The 25,695-nt window shown below is 45.9% G+C and overlaps 1 protein-coding gene across 1 annotated transcript in view; it reads left to right on the top strand.

Annotated features, from left to right (window-relative positions):
* The first annotated feature begins 3,905 nt into the window (after window positions 1–3,905).
* The window catches only part of LOC146789399 (ferroportin-like), a 179,790-nt gene continuing 158,000 nt past the window's right edge, over window positions 3,906–25,695 (top strand). Inside the window, exons 1-3 of the mRNA XM_085631087.1 lie at window positions 3,906–4,631; window positions 9,284–9,299; window positions 12,237–12,304. Of these exons, the coding sequence (XP_085487213.1) occupies window positions 3,906–4,631; window positions 9,284–9,299; window positions 12,237–12,304 (810 nt within the window). The remainder of the gene's footprint in view (window positions 4,632–9,283; window positions 9,300–12,236; window positions 12,305–25,695) is intronic.

The raw sequence follows: 25,695 nt of genomic DNA, 5'->3' as shown, positions 1-25,695 counted from the left end.
ATTTGGGAGAAGAATATAATAAAGAAATATAATTAATACATTTTGAGCCAAAACCAAACCAAGAAAGTGTGGAGAAAATAAATGGGCAACTATATTGAAAGCTTTCTCAGCATCTAACAAAATTACTGCCAATGAAGATTTATATGTTTTAGATTTACTTAGGACATTGAAGAATAATCTAGTATTGTCAGATAAATTACTACCCTTTCTGAAACCACATTGCTCCTTCCCAATCAAATGAGTTAATAAAGAATCTAAATGAAGGGCAAGTATTTTCGCAAATATTTTATAGTTCAAGTTGATTAAAGAAATAGGCCTATAGTTTTTGCACAGGGTATGATCTTTATTACCTTTAGGAAGAAGACATATTAAAGCTTCCTGAAAAGACCCACCAGATTTCTGGGTAGAGATAAAGTAAAGAAACAATTGAAGCAGTTTAGGAATATGAATTTTAGAAAAATGTGTATAAAACTCTACAGTGAATACATCACGCCCTGGAGCCTTTCCTTTTTTTTATAGCTTGGATAGCCTTAAGAATATTATTAACCTGGGGGCGCTAGGTGGCGCGCGTGCGGTATGGCCGCCACATCGTGAGGCTCCCGCAGTCCGGCTCCGTAATCCGTTATTTATCCTGGCTCCGAGGCGGAGAAACTGCATAAAACACAGATAATATATCCCGTGTTGAAGTGGGCACTTGGTGGCATGGAGCGTAGATACGGAGAAGCTCACTGGCACGGAAGATCGAGACGCGGCGGAGCAGTCGGCGGCGCTGGCCGTGAAGTCTGGAGTGACGGAGAGGCGGGACACAGCACTCGAGGGCCGAGGTTTTCGCAAACTGAGTGGGCCGCTCCATGGTGAGACGTGCTGTCTGTTGAAATTACGGTGAGCACAGGCGTGGATAGCGGTTCCCCACCGCCGACCGCCAAGAAACAGAGGTGGGCTGCAGGTGGGCTGCGAGGGAGCTGAAATCATTTGTGGGACGGAGAAGAACACGAGGTATACGCATTTTGCGGGGCACAACAGCCTGCGGCTGGAAGCCAGATCAGGGCTCAAGCGCCTGATACAGAGTACGAGCTAACTGCTGGTGATCCTGCGGAAGGGCCTGGAATGGAGGAGAGCCCCTGCAGGGTGGGGGCAGCTTGGCATTGTTGGCATATGCTCCGGTGCTGGTGGGTGCTGGAACGGCGGTGCACATTGGAGAGTGGATGGGGGAAGGAGGCCACAACTACTGAGGCTGCCGATAATGGAGGACTCTGCAGCACAAATGGAAATAGCTAATGACTGTGAGTAAAAAGTGAAGTGGATGATGGACTTGTTGATGGATGCTTCTCCCTGGCTGATGGGGTATGTCTCATAGCGCACGGATCGAGGGGTGACGGCACTGGGAGACACCATATTGCGGCTTAAGAGATCGTCAGGTCCACTACTGATATCCTTACCTCCCCCTGCGGACAGTTACATCTACTAAGCGTGATGCGCAGGTGGGCCTGAGACCTGCGGCAGTGGAGTAGCGCAAGACAGACCCGTGCAGCAGTGTGAAAAGGGGGAGGAGGTGGTGTTACTCGTTGCCTACTTCTCCTCTGTGCCGGACGCGGTGTCTGAATTGGAGGTGGTCGGCGATGTGGGGGGCAGTGCCAAGATGGGGAAAACGGATGCCCGCCAGTCCCGGCTACAATTCGAAGGCAGGAAGTCCATGAAACAGCAGTCGCCGGAACGGGGGATGGCGGTGGAGGCCTCACAGATGGATCTTCAGCCAAAATCGGGAGTGGATCTACACTCAGTCCTACTGGAAATGCGGCAGGGATTTGCGACCATTGCGGATAAAATGGATACGATAAGCACCCGCATGGACGCGATAGCCCGTACGATAGAGGGGCACGAAACGCGCCTCAAGGAAGCGGAACACCACATTTCCGATGTAGAAGACACCGCGACTCAGGTACAAAAAACGACGGCGCAACTGGATAAGCTTCTCAAAGTCATAGCAGCTAAGAGCGAGGATATCGAAGCGCGTAGTAGGCGGAATAATATACGCGTTTTAGGTATACCAGAAAGTACAAATACGGGTAAGATGGAAGACTATATTGAGAAGTTACTGGTGGCAGTAGTGGGGCCTGAACTCCTATCTCCCCACTTCATAGTGGAAAGGGCTCATCGGTCGCTAGGTCCGAGACCGCCCCCTGGCAACCCACCCAGGTCCATAATTGCTCGCCTGCTGAACTACAGAGACAGAGATACGGCATTGAGGGTGGCCAGGGAGAAGCAACAGCTGACCTATGATGGAGTGTCATTCACCATGTACCCAGACTTCACGCTAAATGTGCAGGAGGAACGTCGTAAGTTTCATGGCCGTGAAACAGAAGCTGAAGCAAGCCCAGATTGACTACGCCTTATTATACCCAGCTCGCCTGCGCATTACGCATCAGGGAACCCAAACCTTTTTTACAAAACCTTAGCAGGTAGAAGAGTTTCTGAAGCGGCTCCAGAAGTCAAGACGACAGACAGGGGCACAGGAGGACTCCCCCTGATCCTCTTTGCAGTCAATACATTACTCGATGACGTTGCTTGCAGGCCGCTGCTGCCTAGACTTGTCACATGGAGGGACACCATAGCCCAGATAGAAGATTGACGCGGCACGAGCAGGTCGCCAAAGAGACAAAGTGGCAGTAGGGATATCTGAGAGACGTCACGCACGCCGCAGGAACTGTTAATCTACTTTGCAGCCGGACACCCTCGAACTCTGCCCAAGGACAGGCTGACCGCTTTGTCCCATCTGGACTGAGGGGAGGTTTTCGTGAGTCACCCAGATGGGAGATCCCCCTTGTTGTTCTTTGTATGGTTTTTGCTTCTTCTAATTTGCGTTTTAAGTGCTCAGTGGGGAACCACAGGTTCTGAGGTTATGATACAGGAGCAAAGGGGTATAGGGGAGGGGGGTGGTTCATCTATGGCTGACATGTTTGGGATGTTTCAGTGGGCGGGGGAGGGCTGGGAGGGGGAACCTAACATTTGCGGTGAGTCAGGGGTGCGATTACCTGGTGGTCAAATTCTCGATCCATATGTAGGATTGCCAATGTACAAGTCTACTCAATGCATAAGGCAGGTGGTGATGCACGAGTGCAATGACACTGAAGGATAGAGCTGTTCTGAATGTGATGTCGTGGAATGTCAGGGGCCTAGGAGATCCGAGGAAGCGGAGGCAGGTTCTAGCCTACCTAGACCGGCAGCATATACAAATAGCCTTGCTGCAAGAAACTCATATTAATCCAAAAGCGGCTAATAACTTTGCCAGTAAATGGGCAGGCTGCCGATTATTTTCATCATACTCCTCATATGCTCGCGGCACTGCCATTTTATTTAAAAAACAAACACCTTTCGAAATGGCGGGAGCGGCGGTGGATCCGCAGGGTAGGTTTGTTATCACATGGGGGAGGCTGGGTAGGGAATCTGTCACGATTGTGAATTGTTATGGACCCAATACGGACAGCCCTGAATTCTTCACCATACTATGGGGCAAGATACTAAATGCTGGCTCCACTCATATCATTTGGGGCGGAGATTTTAATGTGGCTCTGGACCCGCTTCGTGACAGATCTAATGTGGCCACACATCATTATACACAGGCACAAGAGGCGCTTTGTGGGATCATCGCTGAAGGCGAGCTAATAGACAGTTGGAGATATACACATCCGCAGGGACAGGAGGGCACGCACTTTACGTCCCATAGAGGGACATGGGCGAGGATAGACTACTGTCTGCTGTCTAAGGGATTGGGGCCGTCCATTTGTAGTGTATCACATTTAGCTAGGACGTTCTCAGATCACTGTCCGGTGAAACTGGTGCTTACTCCACCGGGGTATGATAGACCTAGGGCGAGTTGAAGGTTGCAACCCACAGCGTTGTTGGATATGGTATTTCAGACAGAATTGGGAGAGGAGATTAAGGATTTCTTCATAAGGAATAAAGGGACAGTGGATAGTGTTGAAGTGATATGGGAAGCTTTCAAAGTAACGATCAGGGGCTTCTGCATGTCAAAAAGCTTTGGGGTATTGAGGGACTTACAGAGTACTTTGCGTAAATTAGAACGAGAATTGCAAGAGCTGGAGAGGCGGATGGGGAGAGGAGAAGTGGGACAAGTGCAAACGCAGTTTCGGGAAAAATTAACTGACTATGAGGACACGGCACTTAGAGAGTCCAAATTTAGAGGCAAGTACTGGACAGCCCGCAAATACAGGGAAGGGGAGAGGCCGGGTAGGGCGTTGGCTGCGGTGACAAGGAGCCCACGATTTAATGCATACATTCTAGAGATACAGGGACCTGGGGAAATGTTGCAGCGTGACACACCGGCCATTTTAGACACGTTCCTTGCACATTACGGAACTCTATACACATCCCAGAGGCGAGGGACTCCAGAATTGGATGACTTTATGGGGGATATAGTGTTGGCATGGCTAAGTGATGCGCAAAGAGAGTTTTTCATGCACCCCTTGGAGGTGGATGAAATTAGGGAAGCCATCATGCAACTGCAGAACGGGAAAGCTCCAGGTTCTGATGGCCTACCGGCAGAATTTTATAAACATTACATTGACATCATGGCGCCAGTGTTAAAGGAGGTATATGCAGAATCCTTGGAGGTGGGTGTCCTTCCCCCCTTGATGAGGGAAGCGATAGTTACGTCTCTGTTGAAACCCGGCAAGCCCCCTGAGTCCTGTGACTCTTACCGTCCTCTATCATTGTTAAATTGTGACACCAAAATCTTAGCGAAAACGCTGGCTGACCGGTTGGCTTTACTAATGGATAAGTTAATACTCCCAGACCAATCAGGGTTTGTACCGGGTAGAAATACATCCCATAACCTTAGGACCTTATTCTCCTTAATTCAAACAGTAGACCCAGAGTTTCCTCTTGCCGCAGTTTTTTTAGATGCCACCAAGGCATTTGATTCTGTAGAGTGGGACTATTTATTTGGGGTCCTACAGAAAATGGGCTTCCCTCATATATATTTATCCTGGATCAAGTTACTATATCACCGCCCTACTGCCAAGATCTTAATTAATGGGCAGCTGTCCCAGCCAATAGTGATCTCGAGGGGCACTCGACAGGGATGCCCTCTATCCCCACTATTGTTTGCCATAGCTGTGGAGCCTCTAGCTTCCAGCTTACGCCAAAGCCACCAAGATAAGGCATTTCGCTGCTGCATGCGTCAGCTACTAATCTCATTATATGCTGACGATATGACGCTATATATCAGGGACCCCGTGCAGAATATCAACCCTGTCTTACGAGAGTTCATTCGGTTTGGTAGCTTATCGGGCATCAATATTAACTGGGGGAAGTCGCAGTTTTTTCCTCTCACGTCGGCGGTACCTAGATTTCCCTTGGACTTCCCATTGGACTGGTGTGATAATGATTTGCGATATCTTGGCATACAGTTTACCAGAGATAAAGAGGAAACAATACGAGCAAATTATGGTACGGCTATCACTCGACTTACAGCCAACGTTACACGTTGGATCTCGTTGCCGCTCTCGTTGGCAGGGAGGGCTTCCCTCATAAAGATGATTGTACTACCGCAATTACTTTACTTGTTTCTCAACATACCATACCATCCCGGACAGGATTTCTTTCAGACATTGCGCTCTGAATTGCTCAGACTAGTTTGGGGAGGGAAGCAACCAAGACTTAAATGGTCGACTTTAATACGACCATATGATCAGGGGGGATTTGATATCCCTGATTTTGAGCTTTATTTCCTAAGCGCACAGGCGCATTACGCCTACTATTGGATACATCCCCCCAGATACATGCCGCAAATAGCTGTGAAAGACTGGCTGGCAGACCCGGTACCACTAAGTGGCTTGACTTATGGGGCTACGCGCTCACTCGCGACGCCACCAACTACTATTACAAGGACGGTGGATGCCTGGAATAGGATAATGGCTTTGTTGGCTGCGCCAGTCCTGCACTCCCCTCGACTACCGCTGACATATCATCCTAAGCTGTCCTTGCTGCCGGAGAGGGGATTTTTGGAGTTATGTCAGCGAGTAAAGATCTCCACATGGGGGGACCTGTTTCATGCTGGGGAATTTCGCACATTAGAGCAATTCTTACAAGGTATGCAAAACACACCATTGGATGTATTCCTTTATGTCCAACTAAGACAGGGTATGCGTTCAATTATCCCGGACTTCCCGCGGGAACCCTTAAGTCTGGTCCCGCTGCACAATCTGCTTAGCTCCAAAGATGGAAAACATCTAGTATCTGCTTTATACACTACCATACGGTCCAACAGGGAGGGGGCTCCTTGCCCGGCGCGAGTGCAGTGGGGGGAGGATCTTGGGCGGGAAATCACTGACGAACAGTGGAAGTATTGCTGCCTACAGACAGCACAGATCTCAGCGAGCTGTAGGCTGCGAGTACTACATTATAAATACTTGCATCGTCTTTACTATACACCACTTAAGAAATACAAATTTAAATTAGCCACAACTGACAGATGCGAGCGGTGTCATCAATCGGAGGCAGGGTTCCTGCACTTGGCGTGGGAGTGCCCGAAAATACATGAGTACTAGGAACAGGTGTTAGGGCCACTAGAGAAGATGACAGGTGGGGAAATCGAGAGAGATCCTCTGACGGCACTGTTAGGGTACACGTCAAAGGTACCTAGCGCTTATAGGAATTTTTTGGCTACATCACTACCGCTAGCTAAACGGAGAGTGGCATGTAAATGGGGAAGGGGCCGGGCCCCGAAATTCAAAGAATGGTTGACAGACCTAACATATTGTCAAGGACAGACTGCTATCTATGCTGAGACGGTGCCAACTACCTCCAGACCCAGAGATATATAGAAACCTCTCCAGGGATACCTACTCCTACACAGCTCCGCATATGGGATTGCTGCTCCACATACAACGGCATAAAGACTGGTGGGGGTGTTTTGCAGGATATCTCAGTGGCAATGACCTCAGCTCGCTGGGACTGTTGATGCTGGTGGGCACATATATATTGAATAATGTTGCCGGGGTTTTGGACTGCTTGCCTCTGGTTGTTTTGTGACTGGTAAATTCCTCCCTACCCACACAGAATGTTACTTTTTCGCTCTATGTGTTATATATGCTTTCTTCTTGTACTAATTGGCTTAAAGAATGGCTCTATTGAGTCTGTCACCGATATGGGGCCGGACGGTAGAGAACACTGGGGTTGTGCTATGGCTCACTGCACATTGTAATGCTATACGTTGTTGTGTACTATGTTAAAATTACAAATAAATATTTTAAAAAAACCAAAAAAAAAAGAATATTATTAACCTGAATGTCCTCCTCTAAAGGAGAGAAATCCACATTAAGAGAGGAAGGAGGAGCGATGGAGGATAAGTACTGAAGAATATCTTCTTGAAGAGGATGAGATTCAGGAGTATATAGATTTTGACAGAACTCAGTAAATTCTAAAAGAATATCTTCATTTTTATGAACTACATTGTTTGCAGAAGTTAGAAGCGAGTGAATTTTAGTACGGTCTTTTTTAATCTTAAAATAAATAGCAACCAGCTTCCCTGCCTTATTTTGATCGCCATAGTATTTAGCACTGGATTTAAGCTAATACGAATTGGCAGATTCAGTGGAAAATTTATTACAATCGAATTTGGCCTTGATAAGATCTTCAATGCCAGATTGAGATTTCGTAGAATAAAAGGAATGTTCTAATTGTTTGATGCGTGAGTTTAGTAATTGTGTGTTCTTAGACGTGGATTTCCTTTTCTGGGCTACAAAAGAAATAATTAAATCTGTAGAGGCAGCTTTAAAGGTGTCCTAAATAAGTTGAGGGGAACTATGTAGGGTTTCATTTTTTAGAAAAAACGTGTCTGCAAATTTGTGAAAACCATTGGTGAAACTGGGATCGAATAGAAGGGAGTTATTGAATCTCCATCTCCTAATCCCCTCCATAGGTGGAAGTAAGTCTAAGTCCAATGAGACAGGAGGACGACCTCAAAATTAATATGAACCTATATCAGAATGAGATACATGTTGTGTAAGAGCGTTAGAAAGAAAGAAGTAATCAATTTGAGATTGAGAAGAATGAACAGGAAAGAAAAAAGTATATTCTTGAAGAGTGGAGTTACATAATCTCCAGGCATCAACAATGGATCTTTGACATATAGCAGATGTAAATTGAGAATGTACATGAAAAGGAATACATTTAGATTTAGAACATCTGTCAATAATGGGGTCAAAAACCGTGTTACAGTCTCCACCAACTAAGAAATAATCATCACTATACATCATTAATTTAGATAAAATCTGGGGACAAAACACTTTATCAGGATTAGCAGGGGAATATAAATTAAAAATAGTCATAGGGATTTTGTTGACTAATATGGAAGCGGAAACCCATCTACCTTCAGTATCAGCATATTGACCTATAATTTTTATATCTAAGCATTTGTGACTAGGAATGGCTACACCATTATGTTTCCCTGAACCAGGAGAGGCAAAGATATGACCAACCCATTGATGCTTAAGTTCAGATATTTCCTTCTCAGTTACTTGAATTTCTTGTAATAAAACAAAGTCACCTTTCAAACAGGAAACATGAGATAAAACCCTTTGATACTTTATGGGTGATCCAAAACCTTTTACATTCCAAGATATAAATCATAGAGCCATCTAAATATACAATAACAAGTCTAAAACATTATGCAAATAACAACAGTGTGAGAAGTTAGCCTGGTATATGCTGTCCACTGGTTATAGTGGGCACCTTGCACCAGTCCAAACGACCCTTATTAATGATTAGGTTAGAGAACAAGATACACAATATTACAGCACTAGAACGACAGTAAATAGCACAATACACAGGGTGCTCCAGGGGGAGACCCAACCATATATTAAGAAAGTGGTATAACAACCACGACTTGACTAGACACAGTGCCTAGAGCACGTAGAATCACTGCGACCCCAAGGAACCACCCAAGGTAGTGACACAGGGGACCCACAGGGGACGCGTGCAGTGTGAGAACACAGCTGCGAGCTCCGTACAATCCTATGGGAAAGTCGTGGTTGGAATTTTAAAGCTTAAGGACACGTAGGAGAGGACTTGGAGCAAACCCTTTCAAACTTAGGTTCTAAAGCCAGCACCCACTGGAGCACCGGAGTACTCAGGCTACCTCACCCAGGGAAGCCGGGTGCATAGGTGTTAAATGGTGTCGGGAACCTTTGTCGTTTTCAATGGCGTGATGCTGCAAAGTGCTGCTGCCAGGAAGAGGAAGCTGAGAAGAACCTGAAAGCAGAGGAGACAGAGTCTGGGTCACTTGCCAGTGACCAGGGGCAAGATAGACGAATGCCCACCGATGTCGGGTGTTTCAGGTGCGAAGAGGTGAAGCTTGACTCTGCAGCCACGGGGACCAGGAGACGTTGAAGATGACCAAAGTCCACTGGCAAGCTGTCCCACGAAGAATGTCGAGTGCTGGGGGGCTCAGTGTCCGGATTGGAGACCAACAAGCCTTGGCAACTGCAACCCACGCGGTCAGAGAAAAGATGCTTCGGTGTGGACCAGCAAGGTCATGTGGACTCCCCAATGATGGAGAGTCAGGGCACGTATGGAGCAACCAGGAAAGTCCACTGAAAGTTAAAGTACCCTTCTCAGGGACCCACAGGTCGATGGACCAGGGATCGCGAAGGGACCTCGAGAGTAATCACTAAATACCAGCCCATGGAACATTCGTGGAGTGTAGGCCAGTAATCTTTGGTGGAATCACTGCTCAGGGTCTGGACTACAAGTAGCCCAAAGCACAGCCTCAGGGATCGGCAAAAAGCAGATGATGCTGCAAATGTGCTCGGTGTTCAGGGGTTTGAGTTGCACGGTCCCCACGAGGGCTGTGGGTCTCAGGTTTGCTAAGAACACTGGTCGGCCTCAGGGAAGCTTAGGAACCCACCTCCTGTGTTGCAAAATCTTTAGAGTCCGTCAGGAGGAGCTGCATAGATGCAAACCGGTCAGATTTGTCTTTAGTGCCTGCCTTGCAGGGGAGTAACTCCTTTACTCCAAGGGAGATTCTTCGGTCATCCAACATAGTGTAGATAGTTGAAGTACTTGGTTTCTGTAGCAGAGTTTCATCCAGGTAAATCCAAAGTCCTGTAGCCAGGGGTTCATACTTTATACCCAAGCAAGGGTGTGACAAACTCTGGGGACCCACCTATGGGAGGGTCAGGATAGAGGGGTGGGTACACCCATGTCCTTTGTCTAGTTTCACACCAGAGCAGGGGCTGATAGTCCCTGCAACCGGTTTGAGCTGGACTATGCACAGGGACACCAAATGTGCCCCCAGTGCAGACATCAAAGCACTCTCAGAGTGCACCCACCAAGCCCCAATACACTAAAGCCTGTCTGGGAGGTGGTCACACTTCCCTTTGACAGGAAACCTATTGTCCAGCCGTCCCCTGCCTGAGTTTCATTCAGCAGCAGGAGGGCAGACTCGTGTCTTTGGCTGGCAGCATCCATTTTATGATGCCAGGGTCTGTAAAGCTGGTACCGGGTGTACCAGAGCTGTCATGTTTCTCCCTCTAGTAGGGTGGAATCATACCTCCCACACCAGTTACTGGTGTGGAGGTATGATTCCAAGGTGTTTGACACCAAACACGACATGTATCCATGCAGCCGTTTTAAAGTTAGCATTTACCGCGAGGTTATAATGCACTTAAGAGTATATGGTAGGCTGCATCACAAACGACCCCAGAATAGAGGTTCTGGAAGCTGCAGAGGGGCTCTGCTCATGCATGGGCACCCTCTCACATAAAACTCAGTACCCTGCACTGAAACTCTCCAGTCCAAATTGTGTTTGTGCTGTTTGTTTTTGAATTGTGCTAGTATGTGATTTGCACATATTTATTTGCCCATTCTCATGTTTCATGCAAGTGTATGGGCAAATCATGATCACACTTTGGGGCGCAGAATTTCTCTGACTTAATGTATGAACTTTAGACAGAACACGCCGAAAATAGAGAGAGGCAAACCTCTGAGAGAAATTTTGAGTTATATGTTTGAACTTTAGACTCCTTGCATGCAAAACAATAGTCTCTCAGCTCTGCACTGAGACAGTCCAGCACATCATGATATGGCTGTTGATCCTTAAAATCTTTAGTACGAAAACAGGTTCAAATAAAGTTTGTGACATTTGTAGTAATATTGCATTGGTCTAACTACCTGTTCCCTGAACACTACAAATGGCCTTATTACGATGTCAGTCAGATGAGTGTCCTACTTACATTGTTTCGGGAGTGGAACTGCCTGACAAGTAGTCAACGGTTTCACTTCTGATATTATGATTTGGCCGCCAGCAAGGCGGTTGGAAACATAGCATTTCCCAATGCGGCTTGTGCTGAGGCCCGGAAAAGGGCTGCAGTACAAGCTGCAATGATAAACGGTATGTTTCTGAACATCTAAGCACCATGTGCCAGTCACCATGTGGTGCCTGGCACATGTGTGCATAGATATTTGGGAGGGCACCACATGTACCCCCAGGCCACACAGGGGAGGCCTAGGGGGGAATGGGGACCCTGCTAGGGGCCCGCAAAGTCACTTGCAGACATGCTTTGCATGTCGGAAAGGCAGACTTGGAAAAGCTGTCAGAAAGGGACATCCTAATCCCTCCAGCAATGCCCGCAAAGGCACGTCTCCATTGTAGGGATTAGGCCTCCGACCGATGCCCCAACGAGATTCTTGATCCTTTTGGAGGTGACAGTCAGTCCCGATGGACCAATGCCTTGAATGTCGGATGGACCGCCACCGACGGCCTGTTGGTGGGGGCCCATCCAACATCCTAATAAGGCCCAAAGTTCCTAGTCACATAGGAAATGGTTGTTCCAGCTGTATTTTACATATGGGCATAACATAGCCTGCCATAACTTACCCCAATAGTACACAGTGTAGTGATGATCATTTACAAATTCGAAGTGAGTTCACCGTAATAGTAATATATCCTGGCACTATCATTGGTGTTCAAAATGCTGTATAATCGAAGAATAAAAAGGGCTAATAGTCATGTTTAAGTTATAAAACCATATTGAACATCACTATTGGATTTTGCTGTGTTTTAATACAACCTACAACTTTCAACTTTATTATCTGTCTTACATTTGATTTATGTTTTCATAGTAGCTATGAAAGGGTCATTTTTTAAACCTCTTGGCAGCTCTTCCTTACTGTACTTCTGATTAATCTGAAACTTGTTTGTCTTTATGTTTCAGGACCAGCTATAAACTATCTCATGGGTCCAAGATTTCTGGTATATGTAAGCTGTGCACTTTCTATATGGGTGAGTATTGTTCTTGAGCTATAGTATTTTCTTTTGATTATTATAGGTTTGATATCATATGAGCCACATTTAAAGAGCACTGAGGTAGTCACAATAGTCACTACATCACAACAGTAGCTTTGAATTATGTATTTTCAGCAAATTACATTATAAACTAACATGTAAAAAAGACTCCCAGAATGCCTACATTAAAAAAGTACCATTAGCCAAGCCACTATGTCTAGCTTTAACGTTTTAGCACATGCAAACACAGGTATGCACAAATGCTATTTGCATGTGTTAGCACATTAAAGCCAGCATATTGGACAGTGATTAACATGAATAGCTGAGTTTTCTATACATTATTTGAAGTGTTAACATCACATGTCCATCACAGTACCCAGGAATGTAGCAAGCTTTGATATTGACACTACCAGACTAAGTTGACCAACTTTTATTGCTAGGCCAGAAGGTCAGCCAACTCCCCTCATTACCAATCATCTCACTGTAACATACATTCAAACTATGACACTAACATACTAAACATTCAAACTAGCGTCCCAGCATGCTACACATACATTAGAACAAGCCTCAGCAGAAAAACAGTAGGAATTGTTATCCGCTGTGGTGTTGTGGGCTGGGATCTGCTTTCCAACAATAGACCTATTGTTTGAAAGCAGATCCCAGCCCACAACACCACAACGGATAACAATTCATAATGCATGTTAGAGTGAGAGGATTGGTTATGAGGGGAGTTGGCTTATTTTTGTAATGGTGATACTCTGTTTTTATCAAAACAAAAGAAACATGTATTTTTGATTTTGAAACAACAGCTATGTCACAATACATAGAAAGAATTGTTGAAATGTATCTGTAGACTGTTCAAACCAGCATGCTGTTTTCCAATTAACTTGTATGGATCAAGAGGCAGTTTGGCAAAACATATGAGGAAAGAAGACATAATAAACTTGATCTTATGAAAAAACATTCATATGTTAATATTTCATTGTAAATGGAACAGAACCAACAGCATCAATTAGCTTAGTTGAAGAAATACAGGTCTAGTGGGTGCTTCTTTTTCTTCTTTAATAGTGTTCCTTTCCCCCTGCACCTAGACCTATAAGTGCTTAATTAGGGGGTTAATTATTATATTGGACCAGCTTGGGAAAGAGCCATTGAGGGGATGCCACTTATCTAATACATAACAAAAACAACCATCAACCAACTTGTGCAAGGGGTCCAAATAATGCAACCATCTAGAAATAGACTGGGGTACACAGCGTACAGGGAGGGCGGGGGACCAGGGTGTCTCCCAACCAGGCCACAGGCCAATGTGTCTTTTCATCCTGGGTGAAAATGGGGGAGTCCAGGGGGACGGCCACCCTGGACGCTCTCCGCTCTGTTGCATAAGTACATCCACTATCCACTCCTGTATCTCCTCTGCTCTCAAACTACTCAGTGGGGGTCGTCTCTCATATCAGGCTCCCTGGCTGCAGGAATGCCCATCTCATCTGGCCAGTCCTATTCCAACTCCCCGCCTCACCACTATAGTCTCACTCTGGGTGTTCCCAATCCTCCAGGACCTCCCACCACTGTTCTGTTAAGGGACACTGCCACAGCCCCTTCGACTCTTCTCTCATCAAACCTCGTTCCTCCACCCCAGCCCAGTGAGTCACATCACGTTTCCAGGTCCCACTGCGGGCCCACCGTTAGATTTCCAGGCCATTGCGATCCTCCTCTTGGCCAGGACACAGGCGAGGTCCACAAACCTTTTTCCCACCTTCCGTTTGGGTGGTCAGGGAAAGAGCCCAGGCAGGCAAACCTTGACCGCCGACACCTTGTCCCCAAACCGGCGCAATGTGGTACAGGCCCAGGTCATGTGTACAAAGTCAGCATTGCTATGGTAACACCTCGGGCAGTCACAAGCCTTGCCACCATAGGCTACACTGAGTCTATAGGGTGGCATGTAGGTCATGTGCACGTAGTTAAACTGTGTGTACTTCAGCCTCGTATTATGCAAGGCATAACGTATGCTAAAATCCTACTCCATTCTAAGTCTGAAAGCTGCCTGTCCAATATCGCTTCCCACAGTTCGCATAACTTTAATAAAGGGCTGCGGGACATACCGGAAAGTGAGCTATAGAACTACTTCACCAAATGCTTCGCTGTACCCAGGTAAGCAAAGGGTATACTACTGCATGAATTGCAGGTTCCTCTCGGCTCCCTCTCCACATTCCCTTGAAGGTGTGGACCAGGGCCTCGTACCGGAGGAACTGGCCAGGTGGGAGGCCAAAGCCCTCAACCAGGTCCTCAAAAGGAGCAAGAGTATTTTGCTGGTAGCAGTCCCCCACCATTTCGAGCGCACCTCCATCCAGGCCATCATCTGTGCAGCTGTGAATTTCATCCGTGGGTTCCCATGTGGGAAGCCAATCAGGGGCAGAACCGGGGCATACAGGGATCCTTGCCGCGTTGGCCACACAGTGCCTTCAACACTGTAAAGCCATGGTCAGCAGCAACTGCCACCACCGGGTCAAGTAGTTCGGCTAGCAGTAAGGTGGGGTGAGCTTCAGACCCCGCCAGACCTGTCTCTTCTAATCCTATCCCTTCGAGCCACCGTTCAATCCACTGTATTTGAGAGGCCAGGAAGTATAGTTTGAAATTTAGTACCCCTAAACCACCCTCCATCACAGGGCGATGCAGCGTTTCCAAAGACACCCTCTGCTGTCCGCTGTCCCATATAAGGTTCCGCAGTAAGGAGTCCAATTGACGAAACCAACAGGTAGGTACCCTGGTCAGGAGGTTGATAAAAAAAATACTGTAGATGCAGCAGCATAACCATCTTAGACAGGGAGATCCTGGCCATAATCGGCAGTCGTGTGGAACACCAGAAAGGGACACAGGATATAAGGGACCGAAGAGTCCTTCCGAGTTTACCCTCTCTTAGGTCCTCAAGGGAGTGAAAGACATGTATCCCCAAGTATCTGAAGGTGGATTGTGCCCAATTAAGATCTGCAGGGAGGTCCAATGGGCAGAGTAGTGCCACAGACATGGGGAACAAATAGGTTTTCGTTCTGTTTATCCTCAAGCCTGACAGGTATTCAAATTTACCCAAGAGGTGGAGTGCCATGTCCGAACCCACCAGATCATCTTTTCAAATAAATCAGGAGATCATCTTCGTATAGTGAGAGGAAGTGTTTGTGACCTCCCACAGTCAATCCCATACCCCCACCTCTCTGTCTAAACAGTTCGGCCAAAGGCTCGATTACTATAGTGAACAAGAGTGGTGATAAGGGGCAACCCTGCCGGTTGCCACGAAAAATTCTGTATTCTGAGGACACCATTTTACCTGTCTTAACATGCGCTGTGAGGTGTTCATAAAGCAACTTCACCCGCCGTACCCAACCATCTCCAAGACCCATACGTACAATGGCCCCAAACAAGTAATCCCACCATAGTGTATCAAAAGCTTTTTCCATATCTACCGACATGTGTGTTGCCTGCGGAAGAAGGCGCACCTCGGGATGGGACAACACCAGATATAATCTACGCAAGTTATATGAAGTTGTCCGCGATGGAGTTAACCCATTCTGATCAGTGTGATTTAAGGTAGACATGTATGGGAGCAGGCGGAGTGCAAGGATTATACTAAGTATTTAAAAATCTATGTTGAGCATGGAGAGTGGTCAGTAGTCCACAGCATTGGCCCCCTATGCACTCGTCTTAGGGTGTGGGATCGGATCACTGACATAATATCGACTACAAAAATATAGACTTACAAAAATATCGATGCCAAAATATAGAATACCAAAATATCGACTCCCTATCTCCAAACAGGAAAGTACAAAAATATAGAATCCAAAATATCGTTGTAAATAATATAGTTAGTCAATATATCGAATTTTTTAAATGTTTTAAAAGTAATGTAAAATTAATGAAATAATACATATAATTAACTGACACATACTTAAAAATACTTAAATAACATTAAAATTAATAAATAGTTAATGTAAGTAAAAAAAATAATTAATACATATATATTAACGTAATATTTATTAAAAATATTCAATGTTTTCTGCGTAGGCTAGCGGGCGGGTAAAATTTACTATTACCACTCCAGTAAGTGCAATAGTAGGGAAAGCATTGGATAGCGGGAGGGTAAAAATTACTATTCCCACTTCAGAGAATGCAACAGTAGGGAAAGCGTTGGATAGCGGGAGAGTAAAAATTACTATTCGCACTCCAGAGAGTGCAATAATAGGGAAATCATTGGATAGCGTAGGGGTAAAAATTACTATTCCCAGTCCAGAGAGTGCAACAGTAGGGAAAGCGTTGGATAGCGGGAGGGTAAAATTTACTATTCCCACTCCAGTGAGTGCAACAGTAGGGAAAGCGTTGGATAGCGTAGGGGTAAAAATTACTATTCCCACTCCAGAGAGTGCAACAGTAGGGAAAGCATTGGATAGCGTAGGGATAAAAATTACTATTCCCACTCCAGAGAGTGCAACAGTAGGGAAAGCGTTGGATAGCGGGAGTGTAAAATTTACTATTCCCACTCCAGTGAGTGCAACAGTAGGGAAAGCGTTGGATAGCGGTAGGGTAAAAATTACTATTCCCACTCCAGAGAATGCAACAGTAGGGAAAGCGTTGGATAGCGGGAGGGTAAAAATTACTATTCCCACTCCAGAGAATGCAACAGTACGGAAAGCGTTGGATAGCGGGAGAGTAAAATTTACTATTCCCACTCCAGTGAGTGCAACAGTAGGGAAAGCGTTGGATAGCGGGAGTGTAAAATTTACTATTCCCACTCCAGTGAGTGCAACAGTAGGGAAAGCGTTGGATAGCGGTAGGGTAAAAATTACTATTCCCACTCCAGAGAGTGCAATAATAGGGAAAGTATTGGATAGCGTAGGGGTAAAAATTACTATTCCCACTCCAGAGAGTGCAACAGTAGGGAAAGCGTTGGATAGTGGGAGAGTAAAATTTACTATTCCCACTCCAGTGAATGCAACAGTAGGGAAAGCGTTGGATAGCGTAGGGGTAAAAATTACTATTCCCACTCCAGTGAGTGCAACAGTAGGGAAAGCATTGGATAGCGTAGGGGTAAAAATTACTATTCCCACTCCAGAGAGTGCAACAGTAGGGAAAGCGTTGGATAGCGTAGGGATAAAAATTACTATTCCCACTCCAGAGAGTGCAACAGTAGGGAAAGCGTTGGATAGCGGGAGTTCAAAATGTACTATTACCACTCCAGTGATTACAACAGTAGAGAAAACGTCAAATGGCGTAGGGGTAAAAATTACTATTCCCACTCCAAAGAGTGCAACAGTAGGGAAAGCGTTGGATAGCGTAGGGATAAAAATTACTATTCCCACTCCAGAGAGTGCAACAGTAGAGAAAGCGTTGGATAGCGGGAGGGTAAAATTTACTATTCCCACTCCAGTGAGTGCAACAGTAGGGAAAGCGTTGGATAGCGTAGGGGTAAAAATTACTATTCCCACTCCAGAGAGTGCAACAGTAGGGAAAGCATTGGATAGCGTAGGGATAAAAATTACTATTCCCACTCCAGAGAGTGCAACAGTAGGGAAAGCGTTGGATAGCGGTAGGGTAAAAATTACTATTCCCACTCCAGAGAGTGCAACAGTAGGGAAAGCGTTGGATAGCGGTAGGGTAAAAATTACTATTCCCACTCCAGAGAGTGCAATAATAGGGAAAGCATTGGATAGCGTAGGGGTAAAAATTACTATTCCCACTCAAGTAAGTGCAAAAGTAGGGAAAATAATAAATTAATATTTTTTTAAAAATGAATTAATTATTAATACCAAAACAAGTATTACAATTAATTACCAATCACACAAGATTTAATAATTGATTATTTATAAATACCAATATATTTTTGTTTAATTAATTACCTATTAATAATGAATTAACAACCAATTGTTTTTCAATAACAAACATTAATAAATGCTAATAATACCAATTAATCATTAATTAATAATATATTGATTAACGATATACACAAATTATTTGAATAATTAATTTTTTACAATTATATTACTTCCCACCATATTCCCCTATAAACACACTACCCGCTACAAATATTAAATGAATACAATTAACATAATTATCAATTAAACAATTAATACAAATTAATTACCAATTAATACAAAATATTTACCAATGAATAATTAATCAACAACCAATTAATTTTCAATACCAATTAATAATTAACTAATAGCAATTAAATTACTTCCCACCCTATTCCCCTATAAACCCACAACCCGCTACAGAAGTAAAACGCTAAATTAAATTAAAGATATATTAATTAACAATATACACACATCAATTAAATAATTAATTATTTACAATTATATTACTTCCCACCATATTCCCCTATAAACACACTACCCGCTACAAATATTAAATGAATACAATTAACATAATTATCAATTAAACAATTAATACAAATTAATTACCAATTAATACAAATTATTTACCAATTAATAATTAATCAACAACCAATTAATTTTCGATACCAATTAATAATTAACTAATAACAATTAAATTACTTCCCACCCTATTCCCCTATAAACCCACAACCCGCTACAGAAGTAAAACGCAAAATTAAAATAAAAATAATTAATAATTCCTATAAATTATTATTTAATGTACTATAATTAAATTACTTCCCACCCTACTCCCCTATAAACCCACAACCCGCTACGGAATTAAATCACACAAAAATAAAATAACATAAAATTCATTACTTTAAAAATATTCTAACATACATTACAATATTAATACATACTTTTAACACATATACTAACACTTAAAACACTATAAAAAATTCGATATTTTTAACAACTATATTATGACTGTCGATATTACTTACTTCTATATTATTGCAATCGATATTTCTTACCTGTTTTTCGATATTCTTCACCACTATATTTTGGCAATTCGATATTCTGTCCATTCTATATTTAAAACTCGATATTCTGTCCACTCGATATTTTTTTTTCGATATTATGTCTATTTACCGTGGGGATCGCAACTTCATCGTGTGTGGACTCAAGGAGCTGCCCAAGCCTCAGAGACTCTGCATATAGAGTCTCCAGTCGGGGGCCAGCGTTGAGGTATATGCAGAGTAGAATTCTGCAGAGTTTCATCCGAGGCCATGCTCTTAATAGCTACAAGAATCTCCTGGATTGTCACCGGTCCCCCCAGTGTCTCTCTTGCCTGACGGTCCAGCACTGGAAGCGATAATGCACTCAAAAATTCTCTCTGTCCCATTGGAGTGACCGGGGTCAGTGCATTATACAGGTCCCTGTAGTAGTCCCAGAACAGAGCATTAATTGCCTCCGGACTATAACCGGACTCACCAGTCCCGGACTTGACATGTGTAATCGGGGATCTGCGGGTATCCGGTCTAACTAGCCACGCCAACAAATGCCTGGGTAGCCCCTCCTCTAATATTCAGTGTGACCGACTGAATGGCTGAGATTATGGGAGCACAGAAAGACATCCAGTCGCATATGCATGCGGGGTAAGGGGGAGTAGAAGGAGTAGTCTCTCCCCCCATATTGTGTGTCCTCCAGATATCCTCCAACCCCTAGTTCCAGATCCTGGCACAGAACCCCATGGCACTGCGATGGGCCTGGTGCCCTGGGTAGCGGGGGGAGTGAGAGATCTAGTGTAACATCAGCCACACAATTGAAGTCTCCCCCAAGTATCACTTCCGCCGTTATCAATTCAGCCACGAGGGCCGAGAGGCTATGGCAGAAGGATACTAAGATCCTGATTGGAGGCATACACGCAACCGAGCGTGATATCTTGGCCAAACAATCTTCCGGTCAGTAACATAGATCGCCCCTCCTGATCCATCAATATATGCAGAGGTTGAAAGGGGACCTCCACCCTCACCCAAATGAGCATAACCCTGGCATACGCTGAAAAGGAAGTGGCAAATATCTGTCCCCTCCCTCTCCAGTGCAGTTTCTTTACCTCGCTCTGTATAAGATGTGTCTCCTATGGCAGGGCTATCTGCACTGCCCGCCGCCTTAAATATCTGTGCACATTATGCTGCTTATTAACTGAGCCCATCCCCCTAACATTCCATGTCAAGAACTTCAGCATGTGCTGTGTGGGTGCCATGTCTGAAAACACACCCTCTGGACCACGCCTTGTCCCGTCCCCAGGTAAAGGATCCATAACCACTCCTGCAGTCAAAACAAATCAAAACAAATAAAGAACACCCATAAATATAAACTCCCCTTTCCCAGAGTAATCTGGCAACAACCAGCCTCCCAACTGTAAGCAAACCATCAACTTCAGCCGAAGGCCCTAACCAGCCATAGGTGTCGCCTTTCAAGGGGCGGGTAGGCTACAGTGTAAGGGCAGCAGTCCTCCATGTTGCCACGCCAACCCGGAGCATCTATAATTCCCATTCTGTAAACACAACACAAGAGCAAGTGTTTCATAACACTAGAGAGGGTCGGTACAGCTTAGAGGCATTCTTCTGTTTAAATAAGATCATTTGCTGTCCCCTGAGTGACTATCGGTAGTGGGATACTGTCTGCCCGTGAGGCGTCTGAATATGAGTCACCCGACCCTTTGACAGAAGGGGAACCAACCTCTCTCTCCTTCATGATCTCAATGAAGTTTAGGACATGCTTGGTTTCTTTGACTGTCCCCTTTTGGGCCTCTTCTGGGTCATTTTCCTTAATTTTAAGCCACCTAATGTGGTGGTAAGTTCATTCCTCATGGCTGGGTTCCCAGATTTATAGGCTTCAAGCCATTCCCAAGCCGTGTTGGGGTCATCACAAAAATGAGTCTTCCCCTTTAACAGTATCTGGAGCTGGGCAGGGAACATTAAGGAATACTGCAGGCCTTTTTCCCGAAGAGCCTCCTAAACCTAGAAAAATGAAGCCCATCTGCAGTGAACTTCCACTGTGTAGTCAGGGAATATCGAGACCCTGCTCTTCTCCACTACAAATGGGCCCTCACCTCTTGCCTTCTGTAGTAGCGTATCTCTGGCCTTATAATGCAGGAGCTTTGCCACCACCAGGCTTGGCGGACACCCTGGCACCAGAGGGTGAGCTGGCACATGGTGTGCTCTCTCAAGGGTGTAGAAGGCTGACAGCAGTGGCAGCTCCTCGAGGGACTGCTGCGGGGTGGTGGGGTGGGCAGGGGAGTGGCAGGGTGGGGGTAGTAAACTCTGCCAGACGGCCGAACGGAGTTAAGTAAATAAATAAATAAATAAAACGAATTACAGTGCGCGAGCTGCAAACCCAATCGGCGTATGCCAGAGTTTACTACCCCACACCCTGCCCCTCCCCTGCCCGCCCCGCCCCACTGCCCCGCAGCACTCCCTCGAGGAGACGCCACTGACTGATAGGCCATCTGGCATGCCCACTTTGCTGAGCCACTGCTCAAGGAAGGCAATCATGTTGCTGCCCTCCACCCACTCAGGCAGTCCAACCACCCTGATGTTGTTCCTTCTGTTATGCCCTTTGGTGTCATTGGTCCTACTTTCCAGCGTACAGACCCTTTCAGAGAGCTCTGCAACTTGAAGTGACAGTGTCTGTTGCACAGGATGTAGGTCGACGAGCAAGGACTCCTCTACTTTCACTCTCTCTGCTAACTTCTGATTTTCTGTTCTAACCAGTCCCAGCCTCACCAACGCATTGCTGATATTCTGGTGCAAGCTAGCCTTAGTATTCGCAATAGCATTGAGTATTTTCATTAACTGCTGATGCACGGGGTCCTTTGGCGGCGTCGATTCCAGTCCCCCTTGTTGCTGCTCAGGGGTGACATCGTCCTGATCAGGTGGGGCTCCCATTGTCTTCGCCCTTGCTTTACCCATGCTGATGAAGTAGGGCCCTCTGCAAATGGCAACAGGGTGTCCTCAGATCACACCCTCCCAGGATGGCTCCTTAGTTATGGGGTTAATGCAGATCTCTGTCACAGAGGTGCGTACCTTTATGCACTCAATAAGATTGTGAATCATGTAAATACTGTTTAATCTGTTTGTTCAGAAAATTCTTTCTTTATTCAATATTTCAATTTTTCAATTTTTTGGTGATTTACATTCAATGGGTATAATTGTCTGTTATTGCATCATAACATTAATCAGTCATGACTGGACATTTAACTCTGCCCAATGCATTTCGGGCGGGTGGCCCTTCTTCAGGGGTTCCGTGGGCCTGTTGTTTAAACGTGCTTGCCAAGCCCGTAGCCGTTCTGTCAATCTCTGAAGGAGTTAATATCTCATGTTTGATGGTCCTGAGTGTGAAAGTCCCTGAAGAAGGGCCACCCGCCCGAAATGTATTGGGCAGAGTTAAATGTCCAATCATGAATGATTAATGTTATGATGCAATAACAGATGATTATACCCATTGGATGTAAATCACCCAAAAAAAAACAAAATTGAACTATTGAATAAGGAAAGAATTTTCTGAACAAACGGATTAAACAGTATTTACATGATTCACAATCTTATCGAGTGCATAAAGGTATGCACCTCTGTGATAGAGATCTGCATTAACCCACTTTCTAGATTGTATCCTCATACTCAGGAGGATTAACCTGACTGCACCACCTACCTAATCAACAAATAACCATCTGTGCATTAAATTACAGAGTGCGCTATACTGAACGAATTCCAAATCCTTAGTTAAGGGGAAATGAGTGACAGTAGTCCACCGCGCTCCAACAGCTGGGAAAGTGCCACCACCGCATACAAGACCCCCAGGACCCTTGACTGTGGGGTGAACAACTCACACCACCTCCAAGCAACATCTACTGCCCGCCACACAGGCTGCAGACTTGTGGCAGGGGAGTTGGGATCAGGCAATCGATAGGAGTCATCAGGGAGTAGGGACCCCCACCTGAGCCACAGCCTCACACAGGCTATGGGAGATCGGTACCAGGCCCCGGGCCACCACAGGATTCTAAGCAGTACCATGAGGGGGCCCAAGTCACTCTCAGGAGGGTGTGGGGAGGGCATGCGGGCAATGGGCCTCCCTAGCCGCTCCAATCAGCTAGCCAGACACCAAGCCCTGAGCTGGGCTTTGGGTGTCTGCTCCACCGATGGGTCATCCTTGCACCTCCCACGAACCCAGACAGCAGCCCCCAGCTCCCCGACACTTGTCAGTGCTATCCACCGCTTTTCCATTTCTCCTGCAGGCAGGAGTGGAGCTGACGCAGGCGAAGGGAGGAGCCAAGCCAGTAAGGGCTGCCTCCCAGGGCCCACCAACCAGATAACCAGGCACCTCGCCCTGGGCCAGGCCCTAGCCACCGCTGCACATGGGGGTCCTTTGTGCGCCGCTCGGCTCCTGGCATCGGCACCCAGCTCACTAGCTTCCACCAAGGCTGCCCACCGCTCCACCACCTCTCCCTCTGGTGGGCCTGGGGTCGGCGTCCAACTCCCCCTCCGGCACAGGTGAGCCCGGTCCAGTACCCTGCCACTACCAGCACCGCACCGCTACTGTCATCACCTAGGAAGGTCCGCCCGGTGGCTACAGCACTTGCAAATCTCTGCCCCGCCTGGGCCTCAGCCATCATCTTGGAGCTACGACATCGGTGGGGGGAGGTTGGCCACACCCCCAGAGCCCCCAGTGTTGTGTGGATCGCACCGCCTCCCGCAATAACGATTCACGGGCCATAGATCCTCCACGCTCAGTGGCGTAAAGGACACCCTCGCAGCCCCCGTAGTGCAGGGGGTGCCCACTCTACTATATATGAAGGGGGCCCCCCTCAGCTTGTTTGTTCAGGATGTGTGTCTCCTGTAAAGCAGATGCAGTTTGCAGGCCGGGGTTAGATACTGCAGGATAATAAACGGGCCTGCGCGGAGCAGCAGACTCACATGTCCGCCATCGATGGCTCCAAAGCTACGCCTCAGGACAGGCAGTGTTGAAAAGCAGAGTGATTCCTAAAGTTCAAGGCACGTCCACTTCTCCTGTGAGCTGCAATAGTGTGCACGCACAGAGCAGTCATAATGCCAATAGGCAGGAGGAGTCTGCTGTTGCTGGGAGGTGCTCAGCACTCTAGGTTGTAGAGCTGGTCAGCACCAGTTAGCCTCCTTTAGAGCTGACTTTCATGATAAGCAACTCTAATGCAACTGTAAGGCGCAAGCAAGGTGCTCAACATCTCGTGAACACCAGTGCTTAATTTGTAAAGAAAAATTAAGTGCCAGGGCTCTCGTCAGGACTCAGGAGGCTACTACTGCTTGCACCACAGGTTGGCCCTGCCATGCTGCCAATGATGGTAACAACACAACTACTAACCATCAAACTCCTACAAGTGTGACAATTTCGAGTATTTCAGGCCTCCAAAGCTATAAGAATGACTTTGTCGGCAGGTAATAGTAATTTTTGATGTATATTGAAATAATAAATAACTGTTGTTGTGATCATCTCTAAATTGGCCAGACAGGACACCTTGTGGCAGACTGTCACAAGCACTGGTGCTGACAATTAAGTGTCGGTGCCAAGCACTGGTAACCGTCTCAAATTAAGCACTGGTGAACACGCAGTGCCAGAGAAGAGGACCCATGGCCATCTACCTCACTGTTGGTTGTGCTGCCCTAAAACTGTCATCAAGAACGCCAATAAATGTGTTCAGATCAAACCTCAATCACCCTGTGCTCATCTCACAAGAAGTTAGGGTTTTGGAACTCGTGAACAAACCCTATGGCAGATATTCTACAGAATATCACGCCAGAATGCAAAGTCACCTAAGGGCTATAGCTAGAATGTAGAAATGAGAGAAATGTGTGATTTATTTTTAGATCCAGTTGCATAATGAAAACAGATCATATGACATTTTGCTACTTTGGTATTTTTCTAAATAATCACTAAAACATTTCTTTAGGGCTGCTGTTTACCTATAGTCTGTCTGTTTTATATATAATTCCCCATACTCATTGAAAAACATGGCAGGCGGGAAGAAACATGCTGCCCAAACTCCCCGAGGCCACTTCCCCTGCTCGATAACTTAAAGTAACAACTTTGCAACTTAGGAGTTCGGTCGATCCGACAAATACCTTTGCACAACATTTTTTTAAACACTTCTGAGCATGCGAACTCCTGTCTCTGCTAATAAACCCTCCAGCGTGCTCGTGCCGATTGTGGGATTTGAACCTGCCGCCTCTGTCTTTGATTAATTGTTTCGTGCATAACGAGATACATTGTTTCAATCGCCTTTCCACAGCCGGAAACGTGAGAGAGTTGAAACTTTGCAACCTGGTTTAGGTAAACAAACTAATTTGAATAGCAGAATCCGAAATGGTCCATGTTTGCATCCCGGCAAGAGGCTGAAGATACAGAGGGCCTAATTTAGAGTATGGCGGACGGGTTAGTCTGTCCCAGCCTGGGAGATATCCCGTCAGCCTCACAGAGGCAGTTCCTGCATGG

This window comes from Triturus cristatus, chromosome 10, assembly GCF_964204655.1.
Source record: "Triturus cristatus chromosome 10, aTriCri1.1, whole genome shotgun sequence".
Lineage (NCBI taxonomy): Eukaryota > Metazoa > Chordata > Amphibia > Caudata > Salamandridae > Triturus > Triturus cristatus.
This window is presented reverse-complemented; position numbering and strand designations above follow the sequence as displayed.